Raw genomic sequence first — 14,314 nt, forward strand, 5'->3', positions numbered from 1 at the left:
ACATCTCACAGTGCAGACACAGGGTATTGTGCATCTCCAGTGGAATTCCCTGCATCCTAACATGAGGAGATGGTCAACAAGGCTGCCATGTACCATGTAACATTCATTTCTAAATCAGCCCAACAGCAAAACCTGACTCCAGATGTCTATTTCAAACAAGAAACCAGGAAAAACCCCACTGCCCAAAAATCTGGCCCAAGACTCCTGGAAGCTGCTCAGCAAGAGTTGAACTTGAAGAACTGACATACATTCAGAACTGACAATGCCTAACAGCTCAGCAAGGTCTGCCCACAGTACTAGGCTGGCATCAGGCAAGAAGAACCAGAATGGCTCATGTGGACCCAAGAGCTGGCATTTCATGTCCTTTGCATCTCACAGAAACAATACTGGCCAGACTTTCTCCACTCACACACCACGGTGCTTGTGAGTATGAGACTGTGAATTAATGAAATCTGGGAGAGAGAGAATGCACAAAAACAGCTTGCTCAAAGGTTTTGTAGGTAAATGTCACCTTCTCTGCTCACCGTATCTCACACCAAGTTCTAGTTTGCTTATTTCCCTAGATGTGTATTATTTCATGAAAGAGAGTGTGTCAATGCATTGCAGATCCTTGCAAGCAGAAAAATGTTCAGCACACTCAACCTTTTTCAGTGTTCTGGGTGTATCCTCCACTTGTGTGGAACACTGACACACAACCTGTACATTTATCCCAAGGAAAAATCTATAAACAGGAGATTTGTGTATGATTGTGCAGCAGCTAGAGAAATGAGCTTAAAAAAAATCAGAATTTTGCCATCTTGCAAAAAATGCTTTCACTTTAAAATGCCTGCTAAGTTATTATATATTATTTTATTGGAGTGTTTACCTTAAAAAATGAAACAATAACTTCTTACCAGTCTCTTTTGCTGAAGCTGTTCTCGAAGTAACCTGTCTTCTGGTAAAACATCACATAAAAGAAAATAATTGTCCTGTTCCTCTGTTAAGAGATTAGAAAGTGTGAGTAAGGAATGGGAAGTTGCAGCTGCTTTGGATACTACTGGCAGATAATTTGCTAAGACTTTGGAATACATTAACAATGTAAGGATGTGATTTTTAACCTACAAAAGTCAGTTAGTTTAATTTCATAACTTAATGAAACATGTTTAAATATTTGTGCATATTTATATTGGAGTATGAAGGCGAAAGTCCTGCACAGCTTTTCTCCACTACCAGCTTTATTCATTTTTGTGATGGTTCTTCTGGATACATAAAACAATTAGCATTTACATTGGTTACAGATTAAAGTCAGCATGAAAGAAATTTGAAATACCCTTTAATTTTATCTTAACAGTTATTTCCCTAAGTAACTGTCAGTTTTCAGAAGCTATCATAATTTGGTATATCCTCCTCTTGCTCTGATCTATCACATTACCTTTTACCATCAAATATTTTTCCACCTGTGGATATACACAACTGTTCAGTACCATACATTGAGACTTGCCTAATCTATATTTTTAATTATATATTTTATAGATATTTTATCTTTAGCAAACTTTTTACTATTTATGGTCACATCCAATTGAAGAATGCAACAAATTTTATTCAAAGGAATTACAATTACTCAGCATGTAGGAAAATACAAAAGAAAATGAGTTAAGATAAGAACAATTTTCTGGAGGGGGAGGGAGGGGTGATGAGGGGGAGAGAGGGAGAAGGCTCATTGATATTTCATAATTCTGCTCTCCAGGTGCTTGATTTGCAGTTTTCAAACTGAGTGGTAAGTGTTTGTAAAAGAAACAGAATTATGATTTTTGGAATGATTTTCATGTTTTCCAGAGCTACTTTTCTTTAAATTACTTTAAATAATTGAAAAAAATTACTTTCATCCATTTTGTACTCAGTTTCCACTTTCTAACTATCTCTCACACCATCTGTATGCAGTGTTTCCTCTCTTTTAAGGTCTCAGTTGAGAATTAAAGATGCAGAAAAGCTCTAAAGTTATCTATTTTAGGTAAACCGTGTTTTTCTGTTAGAAAAGGAAAGCCAAAGTAATGCATCAGAGCTGTTTCTGAGAAAAACACTTCCTTCACACAGCCAACACTGTCCCAAGGATGGAATATGCCACCCCACCAATGCAGCAGAACAGTGAACTGTGGTTTCAGACTTGTGCTGGAGCCCAGGAAACTGCACAATTGTGTGGCTCCTGTGAGGATGACATCTCCTGGCACAGGGAGCACTGTGGCAGGGGAAAGGAAGGGGGATGTGGCCCTGATGTCCAAGAAGAATTAGCAGCATCAGTGCAGGAGGTGGGCAGGGTGAAGTCAGCAAAGGCAGCTCACTGGGAATGCTTCTCATCTTTTTGGAAGGACATCGCTGATGTTTCATGGGTACCAAGGTCTCCCCAGGCACGATGTGAGCAGCTCTGCTTCCAGGCCTTGATTTGCAGCAGGCCCCAGTTCACAGCACATTTAAGCCTCTATTGATCTCATCCTCACTCAGCACAGTGCTGAAGCATGTGTTGCAATCCTTGGAAAAGGTAACTTTAGATATGTGCCTAAGAGTTAAACATTACTCCTGTGTTTTCTGCCCTAGTGTCAGACACACTTGGCTGATCAAAGCAGCAGTATATTATCCAGAAATTATGCCATGATCTGCCCATCAGAGAGTGAGCAAGCAGCATACTTACCTAGTGGAGCTTTTGAATTTGTTCTTATCACACTACAAAAGTCTGTGATGGGCTGTTCTGCAAACCTCCTCTTCCAGTACAGGATGTAGCTTTAAAAATAAGGGGGAGATGATCAGTGAAAAAGGAAACACTGAAAAACTTGTAATAAAAAATTGATTAGCTCTTGTTTTTCTCATGCTCTAAATTCTTATGTGTTTTTGTTTCTTTAACTCCTGTGTCCCTTTTTTCTTTCTTCACATTAGTTTTCAAATTTATGAAATTAATTCAGTTTCACTTAAACTGGGTTTAACCATGCTGACAAAGTGAAGAACTCAATAAGCAGATTTGCACCAAGCTTTGCATAAACACTGTGACCTATTCACATCTAAAGACAGAAGTGCCACTCAGATGCATCTTTACTGAAAAGCTATATTATAGAGCATTCTCAAATTCCCAAAATATTGTGCTCTGTGTTCTGCAAGACGCAGTCAGGAAGCTGAAACTCAATAAAAAACAACAACTTGACAAAAGTGAGGTTTTGGCAGGTCTCCTGTGGAGTTACAGTGAAAGCTGTAGCTTGGCAGACAACTAGAAAGACAGAAAAATGAAGTCCCTGAACACCTGGGGGTAAGACAGCAGGCAGAATAAGAAAAGATCTAAACATATCTTGAAAGTTTAACCCATCAACTACAGTGTTTTAAAAACCATTCTGTACTATCTTTGTTGGTATTACAGCTGCATCAACAGAACACAACTGAGATGAGATTTCCACTGAACTAGGAAGCTACTGTCGAACCAAGGAGAAATCATCACTTCATTTATATGATAAAGGGAACCAAGCAACTCTTGTGCTAACTAATCAGAATTTTACTCTAAAAAATAGTCTGAAAATGTTTAAATGCTTGCTTAAATTTGTACTCATGTATGATATAAATCATGTGAGAGTTGGTAAGGCAAAGGCTATTCAATGATTTCTTCTTATTTTGTGCCACCAAATTAGGAAAAAGATAATTAAAAAATCAGTTTTCATTATTATGAGAGCATTTTTAAATAGCTGCAGCTTTTAATACTTGTGCAATCTGTAAGTTTGCTTGCCACAGCTATCACACCCCATAGTGTTTCACGCTGCCTCTACCATTCTCACCTAATATATTTGAGGACTTCACCTGCAGCAGCCAAGGAATGAGCACATCTTTCTCTCTCTCTGCTGACTCTGACCTGCAGAGGACTGAGCGGTGGTACAGCAGACAGCTAAACACAGTGGAGCCAGCACACGTGGCTGGGGCTCCTTCAGCAGCATCTCAGATGTCAGTGAGTGAGAGGTGAGCCTTTCCTTCTCCCCTGCCTGCTCCTGTTTGCAGTGCTCACTGAAAGAGCTGCTACACAGAACTGCAGTTCTTCCAGACTAAGTCATCCTTGAGCTTTTAGGGCATAAATGTGCAAATGGAGAGATTTAATAAATGTCTCTATCTTGCTCTGACAGAAATGAACACAGGTACAAACTCACCTGCCCACAACTGTCTGTGTCACAGAAATTACAGTTAAGGGATTTCATGTCATAAGACTTAACCCAAATAATCAATGACCAGATAAAACCAATGGCTTGTGATACTTCCAGGGAGACAGAATGAGTGATCAGGTTGAGTCATGAAGCAGAAGCTTATTCTCCTTATCTCTTTTCCCTCTGCCCTTATGCCAACTTATCTTTATTCTTCAAAGTTAAAAAGAAAAGAAAAAAAAATTCCATTAGCATTCGTCCTTTATGGATTATCCACTTCTTGCAGTTCCGTCAAGAAATGTATTCCTAAGACTGGCTGTAACTCATTGCTAAATATAAAAATAATACTATCTTTACAGAGTTGATCCCTGTATTTTCTTCACCTCAGTTTAACACTTCAGAATATATTCTCTTTTTTGTGCATAGTATTAGACTATTTTACTAATACAGCAAATCAGAGAAAGCACACTTCAGAGCAACAATTCCATCATTTCATGTCCTGGGGCCACTTTCTGTAAGATTTGGCTACCTTCCAACTGCATTAGCAGCAAAAATAATCTAAATGGGCCCTTTTTGAAGGGGTGATTTTAAAATACATTTCTATTAATGCAAAATAATTCCCCCAAGCACGCTTAGACTGGTGGTCCATGACTGAGCAGCTCTGATTCCTTCACTTACCCAAAGATACTAGTACTATCTCCAAAGAACAGTACATTCTCCTTCTGCCTGCCTTCAGCAGAAAAGCTAACAAAAACTACCATCAGTTTTCAATTTTAAGCAACATTAAGCTCATACATTTGATTAAGGATTTAATTTATATGGCTTACATTTCTCTTCCTAAATTATATGGTATTATTTCTTTTTTTCTTTGAGTCTTGATAGAAACAAGGTCTTGATTTTGACTTAGTAACTAGTGAGAGAAGACCTACTAGAAAACCCATTTTAGTTGAGAATTTTCTGTCTAACACTTAAATACTACAGCAGAAGTATCTACAGACTGGCAGGTACTGTCTAGCCTTCCTCCTGGCCCACACATTACTGTGGAAAGCAAAATGCCAGGCAAGAACCCTGTCTCTGAAGTTCCAAGCCAGCTGGGGCCATGCCAGCTACTGGAGAAGTTAAGAGAGAGAAAGCCAAATGTGACCCTGATGAGATGATCAATGACACAGCTGTAGGAGTCACAGTTGTGTGTAGATCACAGTACTGTAAAGCATAGTTAAGGATTAAATGTGATTTTGATGGGGGAATACTGTCCTTAAAGTAGCACAAACAAATTTCATCCCAGAATGTGAGAGATCCTGTACTGAGCACCTTCTGTGTACAATACACAGCTTTAGGACATTGTACAGGGATAGAAAGAGTTTTGCCCTACACAAATAAAACCCCAGAGTAAGAAAGCTGATTGTCTGGAATGGGCTTTGCTAAAAACCAGCTTTCTAGTTTGCACACAACTTGTTGATCAGTGACAGGACCTGAGAAGACCCTTGGATATATTAAAAAATGCCAAACACAGGAATTGCCATGTATTCTAAAACTGAGCTCACTAGTCCCAGCAACATCTAGGCACTAGGGAGAGGAAAGGAAATAGGAAAACAACCTTAGAGCCCAGCAGCAAATTGCTCATAAGAAAAGTTAGCAGAAATCCTCCCACAATGTCTTTTTAAAAAGATGATCTCTACTTTTCCAAAGCTTTCAATAACATCTGCACACACACACACACACTCATTTAAAATGACATAACCCTTACCTTCTAAAATCTGCCACCAGTTTCACATCTGCTATGACGAGCTTGTGTTCAATAATCATGTGCTTCAGGAGCTGGTTTTGGTCTGCTAAGACATAGCATTCTGTGCAGAAAATACAAGGCACATAGGGAGAACTTTCTACTGCATCAACACCACCTGGACTTTCTGGCAGAGATAGAGGCTCCAAAATACACTCGGTATCTAAAATAAGAATAAAAAAATTAATTTTGACTAAGTAAATAAATGTACATCTCTTGGAGTACTTTTAGGTAGTACATGTAAAACCTGTTTGAGTCTTGGTTTTGTTCATGGATCACTTGAGGAGAAGATGCTTGTAAGCAGGTTGACTGCATTGATTCCAAGAGGGACAGTGGGAGGTCAGGACAGGACAGTTCTCAGGTGTCTTTCTCAAATGAAACTCCCAGCTGACACCAAGTCAGTCACATCCAAGTGGTCTGCTTACCACTAAAGAAATTTTATGATGGGAAACCTACTTTTCTTCTTCTCACTATCCAATCTACCTGTTGATATTAATGAAACCACTCTTTGTGGCTCCCTGATACTCTGAGCCACATTGCTCAGTGTCAGGAAGGATTTAGACTGCATACCACAAACTGTTTTGCATGTTAATTTTCCCAATTATACTTTTATTTTTTGCAGAATACTTCTATAATTTTCTGACTGACTCTTGAAGATATGTATTTGTCTTGCCTTTTTTTCACATTAACATCTAATTCCCTGTTCTATGACAAAAGACTTTCCTTGATCAAGATTACTGCCACCAGATGCCTCTGCCCACTGGAGCACTTTCTAAGTGTACAGATGCTGAGGAAGGGGCAGCCAGGCTCCATGTGGAAAGGTGAATGGCCCCTGTTTGTACCACACTGTACCAGCCAGACACAGGTTCCCCAGGTGACACCACACAGAGGTGACTCACTGCCACATGCTGTCCTGGGGTTACATGTGTGTGCTCCCCATTTCAACAACACTGGTCTAAACTCATAAGCTCTTCCATAAATTAGTATAATTCATTAAGACACACTGACCAAGAGAGTTAAACAGTTGGCCCCATTAGCCGAACCAAATTCCAGCTGTCCAGAAGTAAAATGTGGTGTTCATTTTCCAAATTAATCCTACCTCAGTCTTGGGTTAGGGTCTATCTTGGAAGCAAATGCCAATTTCAACAGGTATCTTCAGTTTTAGATACATCAATCTTGGATAGCAAAAAGCAAACAGAAAAAAGCTCCCATGTTCCTGCCCTCTTGAAGTTGAAAATTGAAAACATGGGTGTTCTGTATTATGAAGTTAGTTTGTGCAGCAGGAGAATAAGCTCTGTCTCTGGACTCCTGCAGTGCCATGAACACCTCTGTAGAAAAATGAAATTTCACAGAGTGACAGATTGGATGAGATTGGAAGGGACCTCTGGAGGTCAGCTGGTCAAGGAGGATCCTCTCACAGGACCATGCAAATGGCTTTGACTCCACAACCTCCCTGGGCAACCTGTGCCAGGCTCAGACACCCTCACAGTGCAAAACCATCTCCTGCTATTCTGAGAGCACCTCCTGGGCATCAGTTTCTGAAGATACCTGAAGAATTAAGAAAAAGGCCTTCTCTCAAGTCTGTTATTTTGTCACACATGAATTTTAACATACACGTGGTTAAAGGAACCTTAATTTTTACCAGATAACTTTCACCCAACAAAAATCACATATATATGTTATACATTAGCAAGTATACTAAATCTGACAGTCTGGTAACTTGCTTACATGGAAAATTTGAAAAATAATGAAAAAAATGACAGTAATTTAGCTTTCTTCCTAGGAGAATATGTTAATACATCAGGGCTCTACCCCCCATTCTACCAAGACACTGAAATAACTAAAGAAGGGCTGGAGAATCCCATTGAGAGGCAGACCTGGGAAGCCTGTGTGAGTTCTGTGACAGATCTGTGTTCAGGCAGAGGAACAGGAGCTCCACAGCAGCCACAGCACAGGCAGTGGCTCAATGGTGGGGCTGCCCCAGGGGGCTGAGGGCAAGCTGGAGCTGCTGGGAGCCACAGGTGGTAAAGGGGATAAAAGCAGAGGAACACAGCTTTAGCAGCTCTATACTGCTCCTGGAACAATATATATGTATTTTATATATATACATATGTCCTGCACAACTGTTGAGGCTTCTATTTAGGACTTCTGAAACATAGAACATCCTGGAAAGGCACTGCCTTGACTGTACACTGATGGCTGGGTTACACTGACTTCAATTTCTCACATAAAACCAAGCACTGAGGAAGGATGGCAGCACACAGAGCATGGTGTTACCTGGAGCAATGCAGCTGCTGTGCACAACCTAACATTTTTTTTTCTCATAATTTAGTCTACACTTCAGCTCATTCCCTTCCCTTAGCAATTTCTTTATTAAACTGGCATTGCAGAAATTGTTCCATTTTGCCCTATTTTAAGAACAGCAGTGGCTACACCATGTGCTAGAGCAATCCTCATGAAAGGGTCAAATCTCCCAAGCAAAATTGGTGGTACCTGCAAGAGTCCAGCTTTGTCCATTCTTACAGTCAGTCCTGTGGCCTGAAGAAGCATTACACCAAGTTTACTGAGAAAAGCAGAACTTAATTTCCTTTGCAATTGCTGATGCCAAGTGAACTAAGAAGACATTCTGTCAGCCAGTTCAACTTAACCCAGCAAAGAGCAACACTGCTTTTTGCTAATGTTTGGTATAGCTCTCTTGTAATAACCTATTTAAACCATTAGAAATCCAAATAAATAAGCACCTTTCTGCCTCAATAAATCAACTTTCAACAGATAGGTGTGTGCAGCAGGAACTGGTACAAAACTTGGGCAAGGAGCCTTGTTTAGTAAGGGTACTTGTGAATAGCAACTGCTTGGGCTGGAAAAACAGAACTGCTCAGTCTTTAACTGTAGTCACGAGTTGATGAAAGGAATAAACTGGGGTGAAGGGTTTTTTTGCTGCCCAAACAGAGTAGCTAATGCTACAAGAGAATAACTTTAGGCTATCAGAGCAGTTTGGCAAATGCAGAAGCTTATGCAATTTCTTTCGAAGGCACTCAAAAGAAGAGGCGAAGGAAAAAGGAATCCATGTAAATATCTTTATACTCATCTGCTACAAAAAACACTGAACAAGAGAATAAATGCACAGAGCTGAACAAATGTACAGCCTTTAGCACAGCACTTACTGGACTAATGTAGCACAAACCTCAAAACAGCACAAATAAATCCAAGCATAATATTGAAATCTCTGCAAAAGCAGCTAATTTTGTTTCTATATTTGGAGCAGAGTGGCTACAGGTACTGAATAAAAGCTGTTAACTATAGCACAGCTCAGGGCTAACAGGGAAATAAAAACTCTCAGATGTATTCTCAGACTCCAAGACTCCTACATGCAGAGACATTTGAAAATGAGGGAAAAGTAGCAAGCTTTTCTCTTAGAATCTATTGCAATGAGAATAACTTCACAGAGAAGGATTAAATACTCCCCTGGTGCATGTGCCCTGGCTGACAAGGGTGAGAAGCAATTACCTAGGAATGGCACAAAAATAGGGCAAACAAACAGAAATCACACTAACAGAATAGTCTTCCAGAAGTCTGACTAGGGAGAGTTTAAGTCAAAGGCTATATGAGCCCCTCAGAAAAGCAGCTTTTATTTTTTTTTCTCCATTGACATATTCCTGCACTATTTGAAATTCTTGTTTTTTTAACACCGACAAAAACTTGCATCAACTTTTCATATTTTTGTAATGATTTTATGAAATTTTTCCTTTATTCCTTGATGTCCTGGTTCAACTCAAGGCTAGTTCTACTCTACCCTTCATGTAACGTGGAAGAGGTAGCCTGAAAATGTCCAAGAGTGGAAGAAAATTTGTTTCTAAATCAGCACAGATTTTTTTCTTTTTTGATCTCTCTTCTATTTACCTTTTATTTCTGGTATTTCACTTGCTTTTAGGATCATTGAATTAACCACTGAATTCTCTTCTGATTCAGTCTCTTAAACTGTAAATCAGGTGTGAATGCACAAGACAGTGGTTATACTCTTTGTGTGTTCACTCCTGTGTTACTCTGCATTTGTTAACATTGCATAGCACTTTTTTGGGTGCAATTTGCTCAAATAACATGAGATTTCGTGCAATGCTTCAGCTGGCCCTCCTGCTTACCACTTAGGAAAATAAAAGGTGTATTAACAGCAAAATATATCACCTTTGCTTATTGTGTCTGTGATGAACAGCACAGGACACATGAGACTCTCTGTGAGAAGAGAGCCTTATAAAACCCATCCATTAAATTTTGGATGAATCATGTTGTTGCCCCTGAGTTTTTCCTCTCTGTCTAATAGAACAGCAGCATGACTGTTATGCAACGGGACATCCCAAAGGCTTCACAGAAAGCCCCCTGAACTCAGAAAATAAGAAAATCCCTTTCTCAGTCACAGAACTGGCAGCTGACACCACGTTGCTCAACCTTTAACAGGACAGATAAAACTATGGTCTTTAACACCTAATTCAGAGCTAAAAAAGGTAGATTAGTAGAATGAAGAGAACAGAGGAACACCTTCTTTGAAAACTAAAACTAAGAAGTATACCAAGTTCTTCAGGGGAAAATGCAATAAATACTTTGAAGGCATTTGGCTTTGAAATTATATGGCTTTATTTTATTTTATGAATTGTTACAATATAGACTAGTTAATCTTCACAGCTAGTGAACCAACAAGATGAAAATGGATTAATTTTCCTTACTGGAACATCTTTACTTTTGAATACAATTATTCTAAGCTCCAAACCAACGTTGGTTTGCACAATTAAGTAAATGTTCCACCCACACAGTTATAACACAGTTACAGCAGGGCAGGCAGTGCACTCCACCTGCACAATCACACATGCAATTATCACAAAGCAATATGCAAGGCAATGCTATGGCCAACACAACAGATATTATTATCAGGAAGAAAAGTAAGGAAAGATTTGGCTTTTGAATGGGAGCGTTGTAAGGCAAGGTCCCCAGAGATGGTCCCCAGTGTAACCACTTGGTGCCCTCAAGAAGCACAGGGATGTCTCATTATCCTGACTTTCTCCACCTTATCCCACCACTCCTACCCATCTGCCATTGCCCTTCTGCTTGTGCTGGCTCCCAGGCTTGCCAAATCCTTGGATGAGTCACTCCAGCTCTTTACCATTATGAACCATTCCTTCCTTCCTTTTTGCTCAAGAATGTTGAAAATGCTGCCACAAGAGTCCACCAAGGGCAAGAGCCAACTAAGGGGTGCATGGTGAGCAGCAGTAGGGTGAAGCAGAACCTCCTTAGCTTTACAGCCTCAGCTGTCTCACACAATTTTAGCATAAGCCTGCCACAGTGTGCGAGTCACAGGACCAGACGAAAAGGAGGTAAGTCCAAAGACAAGGGGTTTTAACTAGGGAAGAAGAAATCAAACTATTTTAAAACAGATTAATCGATTTATTATTAAATGAAGAATACTTTGAAAATTCAAGGCATTGCAAAGTCTGAGAATTGAAATTATGAAAAAGGAATTAATCAAAATTTGCTTAAGACATATTTATGGGTTTCCTGTCATTTTTTGTAGTCTATGGCACAGCAACAAGGCCTTAGGCTGAGGACTTTATGATGTAAATATCCCACTGTTGGTAACACAAGGATAATGAAACAAAATAAGAACATCTGCTGGAATGTTAAGTGTCTTTCTAATTAAATCCAATAGTTGAATGGATCAATTCATCACCAACAAATCTGGTTTATTATCTCATTAATACAGCTGGTTAATATTATGAGGAGATCAGCATAAGAACTTGAAATGATCCTAAAACAAAAATGAACATAACAAAGACATACTGGTGAACACAGGAGTCCAAATAACGAGCAAAAGACAGGTTTTTAGACACATAAAGAACAAAGGGAAGAAGGAATGACAGGAAAACAAAAGACACCTAGCAAACCTGGCACTGCACACTGGCAGCCCAACAGATGCTGAATGGAAAACAAAAAGGCTGAGCACCCTCCCCCAAATTCTCACTGACCACATGGCAAAACCATTTAGTTGCCAAAATGACCAAACCCCACTGGAGAGTACATTGGGGAAACTGGCTGTATTCCTATAGGTAATTCTGCACAAAAGAGTGCTGCATTTAAAACTCTTTAAGAAACGAGCAGTTTTAAAGCTTTGTCTTGGAATCAATTGTTTTTGAGATGGTGCAAGAGTATGGAGAAGGATGGGCTTGACACTTGAAATACATACATGACAGCTTCCCTGTTTTGCAGCCTTGGCACTGCAGCATCTATTTGCTGGCACAGCAGCATTCCCTAATTTGTGGTCATATTCTTGGAAGCAATTTTACACTGATTACAGGATATTTCCTTTGTTTTCCAGAGCACAAAAGATGGATGACTAATGACTTGCCAAATAAACAGTATTCAAAGCCAAAACTCAGAATAATGAAAATAAAACACCCTGTCATGGTCCTCACCAATACTACATGCAAATATGCTTCCTAATGAAAGAAGAATTGATGTACATAATCATCTCCTACCTCAATATATTAAAACCCTCAAGTACTTCTATTAAGTTGAATTAAGTCTGAGTTCATGAGGAATTATTTACCTATTACTTCTGCTTGTTAACACACTATGAATGACATTTAGTTAAAATGTCCATGTGCTCTAGGGGAGAACACATCCTGTAGCTTCCCCCAAGATCAATCAGTCCCAGCCCTGCCTGTTTTTTCATTGAATGCAAATGAGCACTTCAGAAGAACACTTAATCCTACAGCTAAAGCTTGTCAGTTCTACAGACACTGTACATATTCTGTAGCATTTGCTGTCTAGGAATATGAGAATTTGATTCCAGTTAAATGACAGCTTTAAGAAAAGCTGTAAGTTACCGAATCCTAATAACTCAGAACAGAGTTTCTGCAGAGCAGGTGTCTGCTGGGAGCTGGAACCAACAGAAATACAACTGTGCTTAATAGCCATATTTAACAGGGCTGCTCTGTCGGGGAGCTCAGGATGGTGCAGTTTCATTAGCATTAACAAGTGTTGCTATGGCACCGCAGCACAGGCACCAGAACACAACTGAATAGCACTGGGAAAGTGATTAATAAAAATGTGAAGTGCTGGAATTTTAATAAAACAAAACCAATGTGCTTGCCAATAAGATCATGTTTAAATAATAGACTAGATTATTGCCCAGTTCAGCAGCAGATACATGCCACTGCTTGTTGTCTTTCGGCTGGAGCCCAGACAAACCCCCACATCTGTAAAGACCAGAGCAAACCTACTGCTCTCACACAGAGGGACACACATGCCCACACACACACACTAATGGAAGTGACCCCAGTAAGTATTCATAACAGTATTTAAATGCTGATGTTAATATGCAATTTATAAATATTTAACACACTACAGCAGGTTCAGAGCTGTATAATGCCTCATTCCTGGGTAAATGACAGAGACTTACATTAGGGTAACTAAAATGAGGGTTTTATATTTTGGTCACAAATATGAAAGAACACTTATCTACTTCAGCATTATATACTGAATAATTGTATTATACTCTTTAGAGCTTCTGTGATTTCTTATGGCCATTGTTAAACAAATTTTCTGTTTACCTTTCCTTGTTTAGTGTGATCATGTGACTTGGTAGACATGGAGAGCTGAGATCCACATTATCTACTAAAATAAGGGATTAGAAGCAATGATTAAACCCTAGACTATTATCTGGAAAGATTAACACAGTAATTATGTAGCCTGAATCTCAGAATGTTGAGTTACAAGGAAGATGAAGAAAATATCCAACAGAAGAATCTGAAATGGAAGGACAAAAGGGACCATCCAGGTTCTTCTTTTGTACTTATCATCCAAATGTATCTAACAAAAATTAGCAGCTTTTTGCTGTTAAACTTGCTATTTAGTAAAAAGATATACCAGAGACATCATAATAAAGCATAAACAATGCTGTTTAAATTTAAGGTATAAAGATTGCATTTCTGCTATTTTCATATGAAAACTCCTGGGGAAAAAAAGAAGAGAAAAAAAATGCACAATTTTGTGTCAAGGTGCTCTAGACTATAATTAAAAACATGTTAAAAATACATACTGGAAGGCATCACAAGTAAAAAAATATATATGCAAATGTAGTACTTGTGTATGTTACCATTGCCACAGTTCTGCTTAACCCTCTGCAAAGAGCAGCAAGCTGGAACAAGGCATGTCTTACTTTACATATTCTGTGTCTGTGACCTCAGCTCTCCCAGAAAGGAGGGGTCTTAACAATGTGTTTAACATGGATAGTAATACTTCATTGCTATAATTTGTCTTTGCAGTGCCTTTAAAAATACTGTATTGAGCGTAGTAACTTCTATGCCAGCACTGCTATGTAAAGCAGGTTAATTACTTTACT

General features: G+C 39.1%; 1 protein-coding gene across 1 annotated transcript in view; it reads right to left on the reverse strand.

Annotated features, from left to right (window-relative positions):
• ZNF277 (zinc finger protein 277) overlaps positions 1–14,314 on the reverse strand; it is a 41,783-nt gene that overhangs the window by 18,302 nt on the left and 9,167 nt on the right. Inside the window, exons 2-4 of the mRNA XM_059472381.1 lie at positions 5,890–6,088; positions 2,666–2,754; positions 894–976 (exon numbers count right to left, since the gene is read on the reverse strand). Coding sequence (XP_059328364.1) covers positions 894–976; positions 2,666–2,754; positions 5,890–6,088 — 371 coding nt within the window. The remainder of the gene's footprint in view (positions 1–893; positions 977–2,665; positions 2,755–5,889; positions 6,089–14,314) is intronic.

The sequence above is a fragment of the Ammospiza nelsoni genome, chromosome 5 (genome assembly GCF_027579445.1).
Source record: "Ammospiza nelsoni isolate bAmmNel1 chromosome 5, bAmmNel1.pri, whole genome shotgun sequence".
NCBI classification, from domain to species: domain Eukaryota; kingdom Metazoa; phylum Chordata; class Aves; order Passeriformes; family Passerellidae; genus Ammospiza; species Ammospiza nelsoni.